Source organism: Gopherus flavomarginatus, chromosome 10, assembly GCF_025201925.1.
Source record: "Gopherus flavomarginatus isolate rGopFla2 chromosome 10, rGopFla2.mat.asm, whole genome shotgun sequence".
Taxonomy (NCBI): Eukaryota; Metazoa; Chordata; order Testudines; family Testudinidae; genus Gopherus; species Gopherus flavomarginatus.
In genome coordinates this window covers 32873336-32896051 of record NC_066626.1, presented here as the reverse complement: position 1 = coordinate 32896051, position 22716 = coordinate 32873336, and the positions used below count along the sequence as shown (strand labels likewise).

Genomic DNA, 22716 nt, shown 5'->3' with positions numbered 1-22716 from the left:
AAAGATGCACAGTATAGCCTCTGTTTGTTGGCAGGAGGGTGCTCTCTCACCGACAAAATACTTCCACACCTGACAAAGCGCTGTTCAGACCGGTACTTTTAATCGGTAAAATTTTTGTCATTTGGGAGTTGTTTTTTTTCACTCCCCTGAGCGGCAAAAGTTTTAACAACAAAGTCCACTGTAGACGAAGCCTAAGTCTTTGCTGTATCGTCGTCTACATTTTTATTTTCATACCTCCCGATGGCTACTGTTGTTATTGGATAATGGAGGTTTAGAATCCAAACATTCTCTGATTAAGTCCCATTCTTCACAGTTAAAGTCACCAGAGCAATTATCTATTTTAATGGGTTTTTTTTCCACAGGTCAACTCATTTCTGATCGAGTGGCAGAAATTGTGTCTAAATACAATTCCAAAGTCTACAGTATAAAGTATGATGACCAGTTAGCAACACGGTCCGCTAGTGCTGCTTTTGATGACAGCTACTTGGGTAGGTTGTTTTGACAGGGGGAAAAAAGGGATATTTGTATCAATATTGCAGCAAGACTCATTGAATTTGATCCTGCACCCGCTGCAAAAGACCCAATAACTTTTATTGACTTCATTGATTTTAACAGGAGCAGGTTTGAACCCTTACTGAATGTTAATGTTGATAAAGATAGCAGTTGATAAGAGTGTTTCTACCTGCTAAATGCCTATCCATTTAGGATTGTGTGCATCCATCCTGTCTCTCTCATATGGAGAGTGACTCATGGTCAGTCTGGAGCTCTTGGACATGTTATCTAATCCATGTATATTTGCTTTGCATTTGCTTTTTATATGGTGTCAGAGATTTGTCACTTTCTCAGTGACTCTGTATGACCCTTGGGGGGAAAAAATGTGTGACCAGAAATCTATGTCAGTGAGATTACTTACTATTCTGTAATCTCTGCCCTTCAAAAAAGAAGTGTTTTAAGTCAGCAGCTGATGTAACATGGCACAGAAAATCCCCTAGTTCTTAAGTCCTTTATTACTTTAAAATTGTGAAAGTAAAGGAACAAGCCCTGTTCTGCCTTTACAGGGCAGTCTAATGTACACCAGTCTGGCATGGAATCAGACTTGCCTGTTCAAATCGTACCAGTTTCCAAGGTAATTCAAAATTCAACTTTCCCTGAGAGGTCTTAAAGGAGAATAAAAGATCAAAAAAAAGTGTATAAGTGGACCCTGCTAATATGGGAACAGAGGTCAATCTTAGTGACCCATTTCCCCACCCTTACATAAACCTAGATAAGAAAATGCAGGAGATTACTTTAAAATGCTGAAACATTTGAAACCTACTTACTAGTTTAAATTCATGCTTAGAGCAGTCCTCTTTCTAGATAAAAAAATATTTTGGTCAGGAGCAAGTGAAAGTCTGCTTTCCAGTATTGCACCAATACATCAATATGTCACAGTCACTTGAGACCTCATTTCATTTTTGTCAACACAATGGGTGCCAGTAACTTTTCATGGCCCTGAGCCAAAGCCCAGAGAAGCCAGTGGGAGTCTTTCCATTGACGTTATTAGGCTTTCAATCAGGCCTTACATCACTATATGTAATTCTATATGGAGATTCACATCCACACCCATCCCCTCACACATCTTGTATTTACTTTAGAAATACAGCAGTTGGAAGTAGCCTTTGGATTCTGTGAACCAAAATGAAAATGTGTGTTGATGGAATAACAAATAAGTGCTCTCCAGGAGAGGTTAAGGAAGTAATCATTTAGCTTTATCTTGGTCTTGCTTAGACAAAAGAAAGGAAAGGAAAAATGTTCCTAGGGAACATGGAGTAAAATTCCTGAGGGAGAATAGTTTTAGAGTGTTCCTTGGGTGAGTGTGTGGAATTCTTATGGATACCAATGCGAGGTTTGTATTCCAAGAAATAGTGGGTGTATATCCATCTTATCGCATGTGCAAAACGGAGGACCAGGAAACTCTTTAAGAGAAGGCTGTTTGGGAAACATTTTTATTTTGTTCACGTGTACATTATTTAAAAGAATTGTCCCTTCTAAAAATACTCCCCTGTCTGGACCTGAATATGTTCATAATTTAATACTGTAACGAATTAATATCGATGCTCTTGCTACAGTTCCTGGAAGTTCTCAAAAAATACTGTGCCTTAAACTTCCAAGTAAAACCCTTATCTGAAGGAAGAAACTGTTCTTCCTCACTAAAATAAATTGAACCAAAGCATGTTGGAGTCTGTCAGATCTGACAGTTTAAGTAGGGTCTGTACTTGTGTGGATGTGTGACCTTCAAAAAAAAAAAACGGTATTGTGTTGCAAAAAGTGACTTTGTAATACTATTTCCTCTGAGGCTGTACTGACTAATGGCCCAGTGTAATGGTTGGGAGAATGGGGAATATGTACTCCTGAATGATGAGATTAATACAGAGGTCCTGAATTTTTGTGGTCATTTAAGAATCTCAGGTGTCTTTTCACAAAAGCAGAAGTGTCAGTAATGATGTCTTAGTAAAATTCCTGTTTTCTTTCCTGAAGGTCTTGTGAGTAGACATGAGGCCCAGGAGCCAAGCACTTTTGTCTAACTGTGTGCACTTCATTATGCATCTGTTCGTTTTTTCCTATCGTAAAATTGGTATTGTGATTGGGCTTTTTTGTATTAAGTAGTTAGCAAAGAGCTTTAAGATTATTTTACCATCACCATCTGAATTTACACAGAACAAGTCATTGTCTGCTCTCTCAGTTGAATAATGATGTGACCTACCCTCATCCACCAGAAAAAATCAGGCTAAATATTATCTCAAGTAGAAGCTCTCTCTGTATTAGACATTATTCAAAATTCTTTTACAAAACCTGAGCCAAGATTCAGCTGCTGAGTCCAGAACTAGGATCATTCTGTTACTGTTCCTGATATGCCCTTTTTCAACATAACAGGTAAATCCTCATTTGCTCTCGATCACCACCAAATTTCATTGCCATAAATTCATCAAAGGATTCCATTACAGAGAAACTTGGATTGCAACATATAAATCCTTTCAGATGCAGACCCAAATATGTCAGTTCTGGACCATCTCTAGGTTCTATATGTTTGTTTGAACCTAGCCATTCCAGTTTCAAACTGGTGGATCCCCATTTGGCAAAACAAACCTGACCATTTGGGCATGGTTCCTACTGAAATTGATGCGTCTCATGCAGACTGTAACTATTTTTAGTTGGATAGTATAGTTATCCAATGGATATGCTGTTTGAAATAGCTATTTATCTTACTGTCTTTTGAGATCATTCAGTAGGATGTGCAAGCAAAGTGGATCATATAGGAAATGTTGAGAAATTACATGAAAAGCAAAAATGAATAAGCTTCATATAGTGACATCACTTTTTTGTTATTGTTGCTCAGGTTATTCGGTGGCTGTTGGAGAGTTCAGTGGTGATGGCATAGAAGGTACAGCCTTGTTCTTGTTTTGTTGGTATGTAAAAATGTGTTCAGCAGGAAGCAGACTTGAAGTAATATTCAAACAGACACAAACCCACATGTACATGGATGCATACACAGTATAGTACATCACATTCTAGGAACGAGCAAAAGGTTCAGGCAAATTAAGATCTATCTTGAGCCATTGTTCTTTGCTCAACTGGAATCTGAACATTACCAAGTTGTCTTCTCTTATGTTTCAGACTTTGTATCTGGGGTTCCAAGAGCAGCAAGAACGCTGGGCATGGTAGGAAACTTGAAATGTTAAATTTGAAAAACTAATGTTAAATGTTATTATAGTGTATAGTGACGTTACTAGCTCATTTCTTTTTCCTATGCAGGTGTCTATTTACAATGGGAAAAATATGTCATCCTTGTACAATTTTACTGGAGAACAGGTATATAGTTCTGCTTTATACCAATGAGGTGGATGTAGGGGTGCAGAATAGAAAAATTCTTCAGAATGACAGAACATAGGCATGAAGTCCATGCTCTAGGAGATGTATTTTGTTAGCTCATATGCCTCCATATCTTTAGTAATCTATGGATGTGTTCCATGAACTCCCTTTCTTGTGCTGATGTTACTTAGAAAAACAGTCTTAGCGCAGAAACCCCTTTAGAAACCTGTGAAAGTCATTGGAGTGGAGTTGTGTTAGGGCTGCTTGGTGTCGTAATTCAATTTAGTCTGTTAAGAATTAAAAAAGAGGATGGACCACTGGATTCTACTAGTTGTGGGGAAGGAGTCATCAATTCTCTTTATCCAGTTGTAGAAACAGACCAGTTTACTAAGGAAGTAGGGGAAAGGAATGAAAAAACTATTGGTGGCCCCTAATGAAATTCATGTACCAAATATTTTGGAGAGGGGCAAAAATGACACTCATTGAAGTATTTGGATCAAATGTAAAATTGCTGCTGTTTTCCAGATGGCTGCCTATTTTGGATATTCTGTAGCTGCCACTGATATTAATGGAGATAAGTAAGTGCCTTTTTTTTCTTAGTAGTTTGTGGAACCAGTTGTGTGTGTCTCAAAATTAATTTCCTAGAACAAAATTAGCAATATTTCCTATTACATTTATTTCTCGCTCCTTTATGGCTTTTTTACTGCATTTTATTAGGGTTTCCCTGCACAACACACTTTATTTTGAGCATTCAACATGCTTTTTTTTTTTTTTTTTTAAAGTTGCCATACGTCATTTACACTGTCTAAATAGGAAATGCATGCTTTAGATGCTGGTAGATGTATGCTTTCTTCATCACTACATTTCTTTAAATTACAAGTGAAACCTAAAGATAGATATGAAACATTCGTCTTAACCATAACTGTACAATTCTGGGTGACAATGGGTAATGGGAACACGTGAAGCTGGAGTTTCTTGCGGTGGTTGAAAGACTGTGTATTTTTTATACAGTTACACAGATTTGTTTATTGGAGCTCCTCTCTTTATGGAGCGTGGTTCTGATGGCAAACTTCAAGAGGTGGGTCAGGTCTCCATATGCCTACAACAAGCTTCTGGAGGCTTTCAGATCATAAAGCTGAATGGGTTTGAGATCTTTGCGAGATTCAGCAGTTCTATTGCACCTCTGGGGGACCTGGACCAGGATGGCTTCAATGGTAGGACCTCATATTTTATGAATTATTAAATTCATAATGTAATCTGAATTCTGAAAACAAACAGATTAGGTTGTTGGACACCAAGGTCTAGTCTTCCTTCGATGCATATATGCTGCTCTCAAGAATGCTAACAGGAGTTACGTGTGTGCACCACACAGAGACTATACCAATTAAACTACAGCAATGACTATTTTAAGCTGTTAGATCAGTCAGTGAACTTCTTTGTGAATGATAAGTACTTTGATCAAATACGTCATTCCAATCATGAGTTGGAAAGGCATCTCTGGTGAAATTTTGAGGTTTCCCTTTTATAAAAGCCAATCCTTCCCCCAAAGTGTTATGATAGCAAATACAACCTCAACAAAGGATATTTCATGAAGGATTAATACATTAGGGATTGTAGCTGATCTTCTAGCCTTTCATTTGGTCCATAGGAAATGTTATAGTTCCAAAATAGTCATGCTACAAAACAGAACAAGAAATGCAAACTATATCTAAAGAACAATATTAAAGGTGATAATCTGTCCAGGAGATTATTCTCATGCATGAAAGGCAAAAATTTGATTTCAGGCCCAGTATTAGCCTGTATATGTTACAACTTCTTTTCATAGGAGAAAACAGTTTTAATGTTCAGCTTTTAAAGAAATGTGTTTTACTGCTCAAAATAGTCTATGCCAGTGGTTTCAACAAAAGTGAATATTTGGACTTTTAGTTGTTAGTAGCATGAAATCCTTGTGCAGAGGCAACATCTCAGCAGCCATTCAAGTACAAGTTTAATAACACATTAGTAAGATCAAGGCTAATAATAGTCCTGCAAAATGCTGATCATCAGACTAGATAACACAAGTGGTCTTTTCTAGTTCATTTGCTACTCTGTTATGCTTTTCTGCTCAGGTTATTTTAATCAGACTTAATTCATTTGTTAGAAAGGTAACTGAACAAAATCTTCACCTTTTTAAAGTTAATTCATTTACTAGTATTTAATCATTACTATGTCTTTTCCCTAAGCTCTACTATTCCACTCTGTAACAGGGTCATTTGATTAACATGCTTTCCATCCCAGGATGGTACAGTACCATTGTCTCTGCTCCTTTCATCAGCTCAATGCAGATGAGTCCTAATACCCATAAGACAACAGTTCTGTATTTAAGAGTTTCTTCTCATTATGCGGCTTTATATAAATGTACAGGGGGTAATGTTATAACATCTGCTACATGTTTCAGATTTTAATACTTTGATTAGAATCATACAGTATCAGGGTTGGAAGGAACCTCAGGAGGTCATCTCTAGTCCAACCCCCTGCTCAAAGCAGGACCAGTCCCCAGAAAGATTTTTACCCCAGTTCCCTAAATGGCCCCCTCAAGGATTGAACTCACAACCCTGGGTTTAGCAGGCCAATGCTCAAACCACTGAGCTATTCCTCCCCATGATATTCTTGAATCAGCATGTGCACTGCATACCAACGGTAGTCTTGCTCAGCATGCACACTTGTTTTTTACTTCTGTTCCCTGTAAAGAATCAGATTAGCATTTTGTTTAGGGCCATTTGTCATTCACTGCTAATATAAGTGTTCTCAGACTTACTGAGATGTGGCATAATTGCATTAATTTAAAATTCTACCTGTGGTATATTGCGAAGCACTCATCAACATAGCGCTTTGGTTCTAATAACTGTGTTTTACTAGGCTGGTTTAGATCTATAGGAACTATTAAAAATCTTGAACCCTCTGGATGAACGTGATTATATTAATGAAACCTAGTTTGATGAGTTGTCTCCAGAAGTGACCAATCCTGGGTGGTTTAGGGGAAAGTGTTAAATACCCAGACTCCAGATAGGTTCAAAAGTGTGTTTGTGGGACTGGGCCCTTCTATGTTGTAGATAAGGAGCATGTGTCCTGTAGACTTAAACATTAATTTTGGTATCATTCTGGAAAATCTCAGGATCCTACAAGTTATATAAAAGAGAGATGAGGGTGTAGATAAGTAAACCTTTCAGAGAGTAGTAACATTATCAACTTGCTGCCATGTTCTGAAACTCTGCTGTAACTGTATTTTGCCCATATGAATTGTTCAGTGTCAGCACACAGAAGTTCTCTTTGTTTATATTTGGAGACATTAAGGCTATTCTTCTGGTTCGCAGATATTGCAGTTGCTGCACCCTATGGTGGAGAGGACAAAAGAGGGGTTGTTTACATCTACAATGGAAGAGCGACAGGTTTGAATGCAGTGCCATCTCAGATTCTTGAAGGACAGTGGGCTGCCCGTACCATGCCACCAAGTTTTGGGTACTCACTGAAAGGAGCCACTGATGTGGACAAAAATGGATATCCAGGTGCCTTTTTCTTGACGTAGCTTTAGAACGGTTGCAGTAATGTGACTACATCACTTTTATATGTCTGACCAACTAATGTCCCTTTTTAAAAAAGAGGATAAACTCTCAAATTTAGCATTTCTTTCTCCTTTCCAGATTTGATTGTCGGAGCCTTTGGTGTTGACACAGCTGTTTTGTACAGGTAGGCACATAGTGCACATTCTCATGTAAGTTCAGTCAGGAGGAAAGCTCAGTGCAAATTGTAAATTCCAGAGTGGAACAGAAACGAGAGAGTCTGAAGTTCTGTCTTGCTGCATTGCAGAATGACATGGATAAAAGTAGGTACCTCATTCTTTCCACTGTGTTAATATATGGTCCATAATCTATTATTTGCTTCTGGTGAATATGTCCAAAGCTGAGAGAAAACATTGCATGAGATCTTCCTCCATGGCCTCCCCTGAGTGACAGTTCTCCAGAAACCTGCAGGTGTAAAATGCTGCTGCCTGGTCAGATATGCAAACCTGCTCTCATCCTTGAAGGTTCTGCGAGCTCCTAACTCATTATAGGCAACTCCTCCTGTTTGAGAGGGGCAGAGTAGGGCATGGAATGGAAAGAGCTTGCTCTCCCCCGCCCCTAATTCTCACAGGCCAGAGTATTAAGTTGAGCACAAAAAAGTTTATGGCTGCTTCACAGAAAAGGGAAGTAACTTACTCTCCTCGGAGAAAGGGGGAGAAGGGGAGGAATTGTGGGAGAGTTCCAACTCCTCTTCTGATCTGCTTCTGGGGCCACGTAACTATTCCCTTCCCCTTACCCAGTGTAGGGTGTAAAATTACAATATAGCCATTAGGGATCTAGTTTAAAAGTGTCATTAAGGTTCTTCAGTTCTGCACGTATTCACTCCAGTCTCCTCCAAAGAACTTCTCATTCCACTCCCTTCCCTGTTCCCTCTACTTATCTAGTATCTGCCTTTTCTTGATTCATTCTGACGTTTGGGTAGAATTGATGTGAGAGTCCACAGCTCCTGGTATCTGGGGCAGCTTTTCTTTAATTCTCTGCCCCATCTACTCTCTATCTCTTTGAATTCAATGAAAAAACTTCTCTTGTGTCTTTTTCCATCTGCTGCTCTATCGTTACATTCTGTATCTATTATTTTTAGCATTACTTAATGTATAAAATTTTTCATGGTATGAAGAATTTTGTGATGTCGTTCACACGAATTTATTTACTTTTGTCTACAGGGCTAGACCAGTTATCAGTGTAAACGCCGGCTTAGAAGTTAACCCGACCATTCTAAATCCTGAGGAAAAAATCTGTGAACTGCCAGATACTCGTGTGAAAGTTTCCTGGTACAGTGGTTTGTTTTTACTTAAACTCTCAAGGCCAAGAGAGTAGAACTAATAAACAGATTTTTAAAAATGAAACTGGATTTTCTGAAAGGCTAGGCAAAGCAGAGCAAGCACACTTAGAGCATGAGCCAAATCAAATGAAAATCAATAGAAAGACTCCCAGTACTTCAGTGGACTTTGGATTTGATCCTCACTTTTCACCTTTCATTCACGGATGGCAAAATGTTTCCACTGAATAGAGTAAAATCTCCCCAGTTAAATCAGCTCATATCTGAACAGCTGCATATCAGTGCAAATTAGGAAGTCCTCAGTTTCCTTTTGGAAATTTCTACATGTTCCAGGTTCCTAATGCATGTCATCACCAAGGTTCAGCATCTTGCAGATGAATGCTTGTATAATCGCTAGCGAAGTTATTGCATAAACATTTACTACTACTACTGCTACTACTACTACTGATTAGAATGAATTCACTGTTCAGTAAAGTAAAAGACCACTAGGGTTGGTCTGGGCCAGGTTTGTTGGGATCAGATGTCTTGCAAACTCCCTCTAGCAGTTCTGTTTTAACAATTCAGTTCTGGACTGCAATAGCCCTGCCTTTTTAGGCCTGGACTCCTCAAAGCCCTGGCTGCCCGTTGTTCCCCACTATGGAGTGCTTTAGATGAAGAACCGCAGCTCACTTTCATTTCTGGCCTACAGCACAATTTGAACTCTGGTCTTCACAGGTGAACGTTATTAGGCTAATCAAGCTCTAAAGGCTCTGCATTTCTACTGTCACTGTCCATCTTGACGTTTTAAATTTTTACAATGGCAAGACCTATACCCTAGTCAACAATGACCCTTCAGTGTAGAAGTGCCACGAGCCGTATAAACTGTTATATGCGTTCTCCATGGTCGTGTTTAAGGTTGATGGCTCTCTGGTACTTCAGTCCCCAGAGCTATAATACTGCAAGGTTTACTTCCTAACCCTAAAGAGTGGCTGCCCAACATGCTTCAGGTATTTTTGTATCCCCTGCCCTTGAAAGCCTCCCCAACATTAAACTTTTCCATATGGAAATAACATAATCTATATCTACTGAAATTTCCAGTTTTCTCCCAGGTCTTGAGAGCAATGCAGTGAGTTTTCTACCTGCTTCAGCTGGGGTGAAAAAACACATGACCTGTTTTTGTATATTCATTTGTCCTTGTAAATGGGGAAAGAGCAGGTCACGTTTTGGACAGTGTCCTATGACCCCACTGGAACTAGATGGGACAAAAGAAACAGTCATGAATCTGTTCTGGTTTCTTTGGCTATGAGGATTGAACTTTGGGAGTGGACTGGGTTCGGAGTCTCTAAAGAAGAGAACTTTGAACTGGGAAAATTATGGGAGACTGCTTTTAAACTACGTTCTGCTGAAAAATATTTAATCAAATATGCTTTTTGAAATATTTTTTTTGAACAGCTTTAATGTAAAGTTCTGCTTAACAGCTGATGGCAAAGGAAAGCTCCCCAATACACTCAGTAAGTTCTGCTGTTTTAAAAAATGTAAAACTTTTCAAATTGTCTGTAATCATGAATCCTGGTTATAACTGTTTCTTAATCACTGAAGTAGTTGCCTTTTCAGTATAGAGCTTGATCCTTTCCAGTGCTGAGCCCCTTTAGACACCATTCAAGTTATTCAGAAGTGAAGTCCCAGTTCAGCAGTGAATTTAAGCATGCATTATACTTTAAGCATGTTAGGTCCCACAAAATTGAATGGGCTTTAAGCACGTGCTTAAGTGGCTTTGCTGAACTGGGGCCTGACAGCACTTGTCATCTGGCAGGATCAAGCTCTTTAGCTATGCCTTCAAAAGGGAATTTTAGATAAACAGTTCCTGTGGGTACATTAATGGAACTAATAGTGGAGATGGTAATTGAGATACTAAGGGCCTAATCCAACTCCCATTCAAGTCAATGGAAAGACTCTCGTTGGCATGGATGGGAATCGGATCAGGAACTGGACCAGTTTCAATAAAAGATTGATTCTAAGAGGTTTATATGGTGCTATATGTAGGTTTTTGCAGTGCAACAGACTGATATTTTCTGGATGATTATACTTTCACATACCGAAAACTTTCAGTGTTTTCTACATAATGTGTGTATAATAGATATGATCTGGCAAAGTTTATGTAGAAGGAAATGTATTATATTTTTAAGTTGTGGGATTCATATCAAATACATTAAGCAATGATTAGATTAGTAATAATAAAAGTGAAGGATATATATTGTGGTTATAAGGATTTTTTCCAGAGACCACAACAATCTAACTTCTGCTATCAAAAGAAATCCCAATATAGAGGCAAACCTATTACTTGAAGATTTGTCTTCAAAAATAATAATATGCTTACAGTGTTGAGCAGAAGATTTGAGTCTCATTTTAGTACAATATCAACCTCTGCTACAATATTGTGATGACAGATTTAGTACTTGAAAGAAATAAACGTTTTTAAGAGGGCACAGCTCTTAGATTGCCATTACAGCTGAAGTCAGCTTGTGACTTATTAGCTGAGAGGAACCTGCTATGCATACGAGTGGTCAAGAAATTCCTAACTCAAATGCTTTGAATTTGATAGCCTTTCAAGTGGAGCTGCTGTTGGATAAGCTTAAGCAAAAAGGAGCCTTAAGGAGAGCTCTGTTTCTCCACAACAAACAGCCTGGTCACTCTAAGAATATGACTGTTGTCAAAGGGGGCACAATGCGTTGTGAAGAACTTCAGGCTTTTTTGAGGGTAAGAGGTCACGTCAGTTAAACTTTTAGGGCAAATGTCTTTTGCCTTATTGCACACATTGAATAAAGAGCTGTAATTACCAGAGTTGTCGTTGTTTGCCCTGAATTATTATTGCTATAGAAGAAGGATGGTTTTGTGATTAAAACACTGGGCTGGGTTTGGAGAGCCAGTTCTCATCCCTGCCACAGACTTCCTGTGCACTCTTGGGGAAATCATTTAAATCTCTCTGCATCCCTCAATTTCCCATCTGTAAAGTAGACATACTAACACTAACATTGTCTGGTTTGTATATTTAGATTGTAAGTTCTTTAGAGCCGGGACTTTCTCTTTGTTTCTACAACAGCTAGCATAAGGGGGGCTAATGGCTTAGGACTCAGGGTGCATAATATAACCAATAATTAATAATATTACTCAATACTGGTAGGCTTTTGATTTGAATCCAGTGCTCCTCTAGGGTCTTTTTTATATGATTTAAGAATGACTGGAATCATTTCTCCCCTCAGGATGAATCTGAGTTTAGAGACAAACTTACTCCGATCACCGTTTTCATGGAATATCGGTTGGATTACAAAACAGCCAAAGACTCAGCTGGATTACAGCCCATTCTCAACCAGTTCACTCCTGCTAACATTAGCAGACAGGTATATTCCTGACAGTTTTTGGTTAAACAGAATAGACAGTGTTTTCAGCCTTTGGTGCCTGAATCCACATAATGGTAAACTAGTGGCCTTATTTTCAGAAACACCTCTGAAATATCAGAAGACCTAAATATGGATATGGGGGTCTAGCTTTAGGTACTGAATTTTCAAAATGTTTTCCAAATACATGCACATAGTATTTTCTCTTTTATAAGTTACTTTTTTGCATTAGATGTATCCTGTGCTCAGGGTTTAACTGATTGCCATATTTGGGGTCGGGAAGGAATTTTCCTCCAGGGCAGATTGGCAGGGGCCCTGGAGGTTTTTCGCCTTCCTCTGCAGCATGGGGCTCAGGTCACTTGCTAGAGGATTCTCTGCAGCTTGAGGTCTTCAAACCGCAATTTGGGGACTTCAGTAACTCATAGGTTAGAGGTTTGTTATAGAAGTGGATGGGTGAGATTCTGTGGCCTGCATTGTGCAGGAGGTCAGACTAGATGATCATAATGGTTCCTTCTGACCTTAAAGTCTATGAGTCTAGTCTTCAGAGCTGAGCCTCTTTTTCACCTATCATACTTAGTTGTATTACAGAAAGCAGAGGTCAGGTCAGCATCAGGTATGCTGGTCCAGAAGGGTTTAATCCATTTTAATCCATTTTCTCATTTTGAGCTGCTGTATGTGCCATACCTATGTGAAGTTTCCAGGGAGAGGAAAGAGTAAATTACTCACTGAAGAATGCAGTTCACTCCTGCAGCTTATTGGTGTTCCTAGATCAATGGGTGCTGCTCCTCCCTTTTAACCCAATACTGCAAAAGATGCAGTCACCTCTGAATTATTTTTTTTTTTTTTGCTGTTTGCCATTCTGGAGCACAGGGTTCCTAGAAATTGGTCCTGATCTTATGCTTTCATTTTTATAAGTTTCAGAGATGCTCTGTAGATTAGTAATTTATCCTTGCAGTTCTCTCAAACAACTTAATTTCTACCTTTTTATTCCAAGCTTTATAATAGTCATTTGCACAGAGAGAATAGTGGAGATCAGGGGTGGCTCCAGGTACCAGTGCACCAAACGCATGCCTGGGGCAGCAAGCAACAGGGGGCTGCCTGATGGTTGCCATGAGGGCGGCTGTCAGGCTGCCTTCGGCGGCATGCCTGCAGGAGGTCCACTGGTCCTGTGGCTTCTGCGGCAATTTGGCGGCGGAGACACCGAAGGCTTGGGACTGGTGGGCTTCCCGCAGGCATGCTGCCGAATCTGCGTTACTCGCGGACCTCCCACAGACGCGCCACTGAAAGCCCCATGCCTGCCGTGCTTGGAGCGGCAAAATACAGAGAGCCGCCCTTGGTGAAGATGCAACAGTAAGGAAACAGACATGATTTATTTTAGGTGATCTGCAAATACAATTGATAAATGTAGACATTGGCTTTAGATTTATATAGTGAGGCTTTAGATTTATATAGTGGGCAAGTGTAAAAGGGGCATGCAGCATGCATAAAAGCTGTTTTTTTCTTTTTTCATAGTTCATGTATGTAGAGACAAGTAAACAGTTCCCCTAATTAGAATTGTTCCAAAAAACCTTGGAAAAAAGCAGTGATAAGGGAACTGTGCTAAGAAGATACATATTTGAATTAATGGGCTGAACTTATTAAAGCCATATGTGTTTGGTTTTTGCACAGACACACATTCTGCTGGACTGTGGTGAAGATAATATCTGCAAACCAAAATTGCAGGTTGCAGTACACAGGTAAATTTCAGTGTGGAAAAATAAACAATAAATACTATGGAAAAATACTATTGGGAAAGGTAACTTCCTGTGTAAGACACCAGCCCTACATAGATCTTGTGAACTGTGAGTAGTCCCATTGAAAAGAATGGAATGAAACCATTGGGAGTACTCAGAGTGTAAAATTTAAGCATGTGCATAAGTTGTTCTTGCTGGATCGTGGCCTAAAAGGGAACCTGTTTTCTCATTGTGTCTGAGTGCTGTTAACGTAAACGAGTTGTGAGGAGAGACTAAACTCCTGTGAAGACACTGTGGCTGCATGTATATAGTCATCATTGTCTCAGCTAAAGTGAAAACGTGACAAAGAAAGCAGAGCTTGTAGAATCTTCGGCTACAAACCAAAGGGCTGTCCCACAGTTTCATTAGCTGCTACTAGACGCAGTTACAGACACATGAGAAGGTGTGATTTTTATCCAGCAGAGGGCAATCGTACATGCATGCATGAGTATGTATACACTCCATGAGGTGGCAAAGTTTGCAGATGATACAAAATTACTCAAGATTAAGTCCAAAGCTGATTGCAAAAAGTTACAAAGGGATCTCAGTAAACTCTATGATTGGGGAACAAAGTGGCTGATGAAATTCAATGTTGAGATGTGCAAAGTAATTCATATAAGAAAACATAATCCTATCTCTGCATACAAAATGATGTGATTTTAATTAGCTGTTACCACTTAAGAGTGAGTTCTTGTAGTCACTGTAGATAGTTCTCTGAAAACATGTGCTCAGTGTGCAGCGTCAGTCAAGAAAGCTCTCTCTGTTAGGAACCATTAGGAAAGGATAGATAATACTGAAAATATTATAATGTCACTACAGTAAAACCTCAGAGTTACAAACACCAGAGTTCTGAACTGACTGGTCAACCACACGCCTCATTTGGAACTGGAAGTATGCAGTCAGGCCGCAGACACACACAATTGTACATACAGTACTGTGTTAAATGTAAACTACTAAAAAAATGAATTGACAAGGAAACTATTTCTGTGTTTTTTTCATTTCATAGAATCATAGAATATCAGGGTTGGAAAGGACCGTTAAAAGCAGCATTTTTCTTCTGTGTAGTAAAGCTTTAAAGCTGTATTAAGTCAAAGTTTAGTTGTAAAGTTCTGAAAGAACAACCCTGAAGTTTTGTTCAGAGTTATGAACATTTCAGAGTTACGAACAACCTCCATTCCCAGGCTGTTCCTAACTTTGAGGTTCTACTGTATACAAATGCATAGAATGCTCACATCTTGAATACTTCATACAATTCTGGTCTCCCCATCTCAAAAAAGATAGATTAGAATTGGAAAAGATACAGAGAAGGGCAACAAAAAATGATTAGGTATATGGAACAGCTTCCACATGAGTAGAGATTTAAGCAACTGTGTCTGTTCAGTTTAGAAAAGAGATGATTAAGGAGGAAAATGATAGAAGTCTATAAAATCATAAATGATGTGGAGAAAGTGAATAAAGACATTTTATTTGCCCCATCACAGTACACAAGAACCATGGGTCACCCACTGAAAGTAATAGGCAGTAGGTTTAAAACAAACATAAGGAAGTACTTCTTCACACAACACACAGTCAGCCTGTGGAACTCATTGGCAGGAATGTTATAATGGCCAAAAGTATAACTGGTTTAAAAAAAGAGAGAGATAAGGTCATGGATGATAGGTCCATCAGTGGCTGTTAGCCAAGACGGTCAGGAACAAAAACCTGTGCTCTGGGTATCTCTAAACCTCTGTTTGCCAGAAGCTGGGATAGGACAACAGGGAATGAATAATTGTCCTGTTCTGTTCATTCCCTCTGAAGCACCTCGCACTGGCAACTGTTGGAAGACAGAACGCTGGGCTAGATGGAATATTGGTTTGACCCAGTATGGCCATTCTTATACTCTTACGCTTGAGAAATTTTATACCACTTCAGAGAAATTTTGGGTCCCTTGTAGTTTATATGCAACATTTTCAAAGATTATATAGGGAAAATCTTTTACATTTATCTGGAATTATTAGAAAGTGATATAAATGTGTGTATTTTGGAGATGCTGCTTGCAGTTCTGTAGTTAACTTTAAGTTGAGTTTGGCTCTGTGTGTATGTGTACACATTTTATATCTAAACTGTGTATTTGTGGTTATTAAAATAGGAAGGACATACTGGAGATCTGGCCCATAGCATTTATCTACTGTTCTGCTGTTAGGAAGTGTGTGTTGTGTTGTGGTTTGTTTGGTTTTCTTAATTGACAAAATGCTTTGTCAGGGACAGTTTCTCTTAACGATATTTCATATTTGCTCCATTATTGCCAGTGACATTGTATCTTTTTTCCTTTAAAATCCATTGCAAGTTGTATTTTTTTGAGCTATGAAACATTTATTGCAAGTTAACTGTGGTGACCCCTAATGCTCTAGTGCAAAGTCAAAACGCCTCGTTTCTGTAAATCCTAGCTGTTAAACGTAACTACTTTAACCATGTGAACACAGTATTCACTTTTGCACTTGCTGTGCTTGCTCAGTGATCAGAAGCAGATCTATATTGGTGATGACAATCCTTTGACCTTGATTGTCGATGCCCAGAACCAAGGGGAAGGAGCCTATGAAGCCGAACTCTTTGTTATCATTCCACCTCAAGCAGACTTCATTGGTGTTGTTCGTAACAATGAGGTAAGTTTCTAATTCGCTTTCTTCCTGTCACTAGTCTTGCAGAATTTACTCATGTGGAGGTTTGCAGGATCGAGCTCTTAGTGTTGCGCAAGCTTCAGTCTTTAACTAAGCCTAAAAATTCAAATGTTTACCCAAAGCTCTTGGCTGTGTAAAACTGGCCTGGAGCTTTCATTAGAACAGATGTAATTGCAGGAATTCCATGGTACTTGCTTTGTTTCTGGTTAATCTGAAAGTGCTGTAAGTGAAGCATGTCTTCATCTGCAATGACACGTGTGTTTCTGGTACTAAATGAAACCAAAAGGTCAAAGCAGTGTGTGGAAAATATTAAAACCACAACTTGCTACTGAATTGTTCTGGCCTCACAGCATACACTCCTGCCTTGTGTAGTTTTGTGCATCCCAACACACTATTGTACCTTTTAGGAAAGAGTTCCCAAAAGTGAGCTATTGTAAGAGGGGCTGTAGATCACCAGTTATTAGACTAGTATCAGAGGGGTAGCTGTGTTAGGCTGGATCTGTAAAAGCAGCAAAGAGTCCTGTGGCCCCTTATAGACTAACAGACGTTTTGGAGCATGAGCTTTCATCGGTGAATACCCACTTCGTCAGATGCGTGTAGTGGAAATGTCCAGGGGCAGGTATATATATGCAGGCAAGCTAGAAATAATGAGGTCAGGGAGGATGAGGCCCTGTTCTAGCAGTTGAGGTGTGAAAACCAAGGGAGGAGAAACTGGTTTTGTAGTTTCAAAACTACAAAACCAAAACTACAAAACCAGTTTCTCCTCCCTTGGTTTTCACACCTCAACTGCTAGAACAGGGCCTCATCCTCCCTGATTGAACTAACCTCATTATCTCTAGCTTGCCTGCATATATATGTACCTGCCCCTGGACATTTCCACTACATGCATCTGACAAAGTGGGTATTCACCCACGAAAGCTCATGCTCCAAAACGTCTGTTAGTCTATAAGGTATGACAGGATTCTTTGCAGTTATTAGACTGGGTCACTAATATTCTCCTGCTCTAAACCCTCACTGGTTCAGTCCTGGAAATTCTGGGTATTCTGTGTTAGCCTTCCAGTTAGTCAGGTGATCACAATAACTTGGAAATTGCCTGAGCAGATGCCCAGCTGGAACTTCAAAGCTGAATTATTCTGATTCAATAGAGAGGTGTTAAGCAACAATGAATAGACTGCACATAGCCACAGTAAATACACACAGATTATTTCTGTCACGGTTCTTTTGAACAACACCTTTGCTAATTAATTTATATTCAGACTTAGCATTTCATATCTTGGGTAAAGAGCTGAGCAAATCTAAGAGAGACAGAATAATATCTGGATTCTATTGCTCCCTCCCTGCCACACAAGTGAAGAACAAAGGGAAAAATCAAAGAGTGGATTCTACTGGAAATTTTGTAACTGCAGAATCCTCATAAATTAAGGGGCTTCAGTTCTCTTGGTCACATGGAGTATTTGGTATTGACTTTTAACTGCTGCCCCTGTAGCCTTCTGAGATGTTTGTATTTCTTGGAAGGGACAAAGATTCTCTAAATGGTTTTCTTTGGCATCACAGGTGCACAGGCACAATCAACCAATCTCTAAGCGCCAATGCTGATTCTTGAAGCTTCTGTGAAGTTTCCCAGCAGTGCTCTGCCTCAGAGTGTGCTTAGATCCCACTATGCTTCCAGCACTTCCCCCATCCTAGTTTTCTCTCAACACAGTTAGGCCTTTGACCTATAGGATTGTTTAAAATGGCCCCAAAGTTGGAGAATGCTGAGATAAATCAGTAAATGCTGTTTTTGCCATGAGTTCTTGCAACTTTGACTGACTGGATTGCGCTGCTTCTAATGTCTTGTACGTGGTTACCTTTGAGGGCTGGTCTACACTAGGGGAGGGGATCGATCTAAGATACGCAATTTCAGCTACGTGAATAACATAGCTGAAGTCGAAGTATCTTAGATCGAATTACTTACTGTCCTCACGGCGCGGGATCGACGTCCGTGGCTCCCCCTGTCGACTCTGCTACCACCGTTCGCGTTGGTGCAGTTCCGGAGTCGACAGGAGCGCATTTGGGGATCGATATATCGCGTCTAGATGAGACACGATATATCGATCCCCAAGAAATCAATTGCTACCCGCTGATACGGCGGGTAGTGAAGATGTAGCCTGAGGTGTCAGCACACACGCACTGTTCCCCTTTCCTCAACTAGTCAGACCAGGGAGGAGGAGAAACAGCCTTCAACAGCTGAATAACCCTAGGTTTGGTTGGAATGCCAGGATGCTAAGACAAACCTTACCTTCGATGCAATTTATCCCACTTCTTTGATAGCCAAGGTCTGTAGGAAGCACAAAATGAAGTTAGATAATCCCTCTTTCATACTTGAAAGTTTAAGAAAGCACCTGCTCTTAAGAAAGAGGGGGGAAAATCCTTTTGTTTAAACCTCCTCAACTCTGTTGTTGTTCACTGTCATAGTGGGCACCACTCCTTTAGTCCCATATGGTAGTGTGCCTTTGAGTGTCCTGGTCATACTTCAAATGGCATGTTCAGAGAGGTTTGCCTTCTGCTACCCTAGATCTCTCTACTGTTACTGTGGTTTTATCCAAAACCTGATGTCTCTGATAAGAACTGCTTCTGAGGAGCTACTGACTTCTCATCGCATTTTGCCTTCAAAGACTTCTCTCTTAAAGTGAAGTATTAATCAAGCTCTGAAACTTACTCCCCTGCAGAAAAGTCATAGGTACTTCACATAGGTGTGGAGAACTCAACCAAAGAAATACTTGAGGCCTCAAAAATCATCATTGCCACCCAATATGAGTAAGAGTATTAGACTTTCATACTGTATATTTGAGAAAACAGACCACCTACCTTGTGAGGTTTTCACCTCTAGGTTTTTTCCAGAACTATTTGCTACTAGATTATATTAAGATTGGCCAGTAGTATTTAAATAAATGCAACTTGCTTGCAGTTTGTTCCTGTCTTTCATACTGATGCCAGAAAATGTTGCACTGCTCTTCTTTAAGATATGCCTGTTTTTATTGCAGGCTTTAGCACGTCTATCATGTGCATTTAAAACTGAGAATCAAACTCGCCTGGTGGTCTGTGACCTTGGAAACCCCATGAAGGCTGGGACTAAAGTAAGTCAAATGCATGGCTGGGGTTTAAAAGAGGCAGGAAGATGACTTTTCATATTCTTTGAGATAGATGCACACTCATACTGCTAGAAGATGTAATCTCATTGACATTTAGATCTCAAAATATATTTTAAGCCACCCACATGTTAGAATAGTTCAAAGAAAACATTCTGTTAATTGGCTGCAAGTTTGCCGGTAAACTAATGTCTGAAAAGAATGTGCATGGTTTTTATGATGCAACTTTACCTAGAATTATTCTGTAATAATTCTGAGCACTGTTGTATAGCACTTTTCTCTCATAAATCTTGAGGCAATTTACATAAGGGAATACATATCACTTCCAAGTATTTTAAAGATGGGGACGCTGAGGTGCAGAGAGAGCGAGTGATTCACTGCATGACCATGGGTGAATTAGTACAAAACTCGGAATTGAATCTAATTTTCTTGACTCCCAGACATTTGTCCAGTTTACTAGACCATGCTGCCTCCTGGTGCAGAACATGGGGTCTGGGAATATGTAAAAACAAACTGGAGAAATTTGAAGCAAATTTTACTTTTTCTCTGAGGCAGCATTATGACAGCTCAACCAAGTGAGAGAGGCACCACTTGTTCAGTTGGATGTCCTTATTACTAGTTCAGTCTGCCTTCTCCTCCCCTGTGACCTTGGGCCATGTGCAATTTCAGTGACAAATAGTAGTGCTGAGCACTTTTTGTTTTGAACTTGATTCTGTTCCACTAAACTTTGGTCACTTGGTTTTGTTTCTAAGCTATTAGCTGGTCTGCGTTTCAGTGTGAATCAGCAATCGGAGATGGACACCTCCGTGAAGTTTGACTTGCAGATCAGAAGGTATGGAACTAGATGCTAACGCCACTCCTCCAAAGCTACTTTATGCTGTAGCTAGCAATGAATAAATACCTTGGTAAATGACAAAGCTATGAACGGATCATTTACAATTTAGTTCTAAGCTAGTTTCTTCCTTTCTATTTGGTAAATGTTCTATCATGGATTTAACTTGCTTTAAAACACTTCTCTGTTGTTTGTAATGTAAGAAAAAAGTCAGTTCTATTTGTATGCGGTTGATTTTTCCATCCACATGGTGTGGCACAAATGAAATGGTGCTATTTAGTGACAATGGGTACAAAACCAGATGAGGTATTTGAAGTGGAGCTTAATATTTTGCCTTCTTGGTTCAGTTTGGATCTCCTCTTCACACATGCAGTGCCAAAATGTGAAATAATGTGTGCATTTGAAGGATTAGCAGCATGCTCTGTTTTAAAAATGAAGTTTGCTTGGACACTCCAGTCCTTCTAGGGATATGTCTGCACTGCAGTGTGAGATGTGATTGCAGCTGGGTTAGGCACACCTGCGCTAGCTGTAATCTAGTTACCGTGGTACAAATAGCAGCGAAGGCATGGGCTTCATCTCAGGCTGTATGAGCCCACCTGGAACGCTGAGTATGTACTTGTGTTGCTAGCCTGAGCTGGCATCCGTGCTACTGTATCTTCACAGCTATTTTTAGCTGTGCTAGCTAGATTAAAGCTAGTGCAGTTACACTGACCTGAGACTCAGTAGTACCTCCCATTGCTATGCAGGCATGCGCTTAAGAGCACGTTAGGCCAGGCCTCTACGTCTAATGAACTTGTGACCATGGGAGGTGCTACCCCATACCAAGGCTATTCATCTATGCTGTTCAGAGCAGAGACCATTTCTTGGTGTGGTGTGGTTTGGTTTGGTTTGTTTGTTTGTACAGCCCCTGGCACAACCAAGCCTAGAACCTGAATGGTGTCTTCTGGGCAATAGTATATCAGGAGCATATGAATGGAGTAGATTTATGTGCTTGCTGGAGAAAACACACAGGCTTCCTGTGATGCATAGTCGATAGGAATTTCTCTCTGGTTACGATTTATACATCTCTTAAGTTAACTCTGAGCTTCAAATATAGCAGTTTGTCCTTGAGGCATCATGTGAATTTGTCACACTTCCTGGGGACTTTGTCCCCAGAACCCAATGAATGGATTACGCTCACCCATTATGCATTTTACCTCTCCAAAACTGATAATATGAAAAATAATTTTAGCCTCTTCCTTCAATTTTAGTGGCACAGCAGTTTGCCTTGGTGATCAAAGGCTTCGCAGCACTTCAAACCCTTTGATCTCACATAGCTGTCTGCTTCAGTTTTATTCCCATCCTTTCTACCAGCCAACGTACTGTTGCTTCTGGCCAGTGGCATATAACTCTAGCTCACCTCCCTTGGAAAAGGTGGGCACCACTGGGCCTCCTAGCTTCTCCCTCCCTCAAAGGTGAGAGCAATCACCAAGGCACCTGGTTCCCTCCATCAGAGGAATAACAGTCCCTGCAGATCCTCTTTTCCACAGCTTCCTCCACACAGAAGTGTGGGGGGTGGGGAAGAGGAAGGAGCAATACTACTGATGGAGAAAGGGGGAGCTGCTACAGCACCTTCCAGGTCCCACCTCAAGAAACTCGCCTGCCTGGCTTCCGATTGCCACCTCCCTCAAAAACCATTCCCCACCATCTACCTCTGATAGCTCCTCGACCCTTTTCACTCCCTGATCTCTCATGAGGGCAATCAGTTGAGGAAATGAACTGAGTCAGCAACTCAAGCATAATATACTACAAGTTAATATAAGGGAGAAATGCACATTTTATGTAACTGTTTCAGAGGGCAAACACAACAGGATAGAAATTGCTTCTGCAGAATGTGAGAGGGGAAACTGCAGCACTTAGTGACATGTGACAGGTCTGAGTAATATGACAGACATGTCCCACTTCTCTATTCTGTGCCTTTTGCTGCACTCAGAGGTGTGCACTGCAACTTTCCCAACAGTGACAAAAGAGGGGGTGCCCTGGTTTTTAACAAACCCCAAACTGGTTGTGAGGTCTAAACTTAGATTTCACCAACAAACTGTACCAAGTGCAAACTCCTCAGCACTTTATCAGCCATAACACAGAGTCACAGACAGTCCCTTTGGATACTCTTCTGTATTGCCAGCCAGGTGAGCATATCTCTGTGATAAATATCTCCTTATACCAAGGATCACAGCAATATTCAGG

The 22716-nt window shown here is 40.1% G+C and overlaps 1 protein-coding gene across 1 annotated transcript in view; it reads left to right on the top strand.

Moving 5' to 3' along the window:
• Nucleotides 1-22716, top strand: part of ITGAV (integrin subunit alpha V) — a 76387-nt gene that overhangs the window by 38245 nt on the left and 15426 nt on the right. The window contains exons 7-22 of the mRNA XM_050916402.1: nt 363-488; nt 3377-3421; nt 3655-3698; nt 3793-3849; nt 4375-4427; nt 4861-5063; nt 7203-7394; nt 7530-7575; nt 8612-8719; nt 10159-10217; nt 11309-11463; nt 11967-12104; nt 13770-13837; nt 16368-16515; nt 19554-19646; nt 20411-20490. Of these exons, the coding sequence (XP_050772359.1) occupies nt 363-488; nt 3377-3421; nt 3655-3698; nt 3793-3849; nt 4375-4427; nt 4861-5063; nt 7203-7394; nt 7530-7575; nt 8612-8719; nt 10159-10217; nt 11309-11463; nt 11967-12104; nt 13770-13837; nt 16368-16515; nt 19554-19646; nt 20411-20490 (1615 nt within the window). The remainder of the gene's footprint in view (nt 1-362; nt 489-3376; nt 3422-3654; nt 3699-3792; nt 3850-4374; nt 4428-4860; nt 5064-7202; nt 7395-7529; nt 7576-8611; nt 8720-10158; nt 10218-11308; nt 11464-11966; nt 12105-13769; nt 13838-16367; nt 16516-19553; nt 19647-20410; nt 20491-22716) is intronic.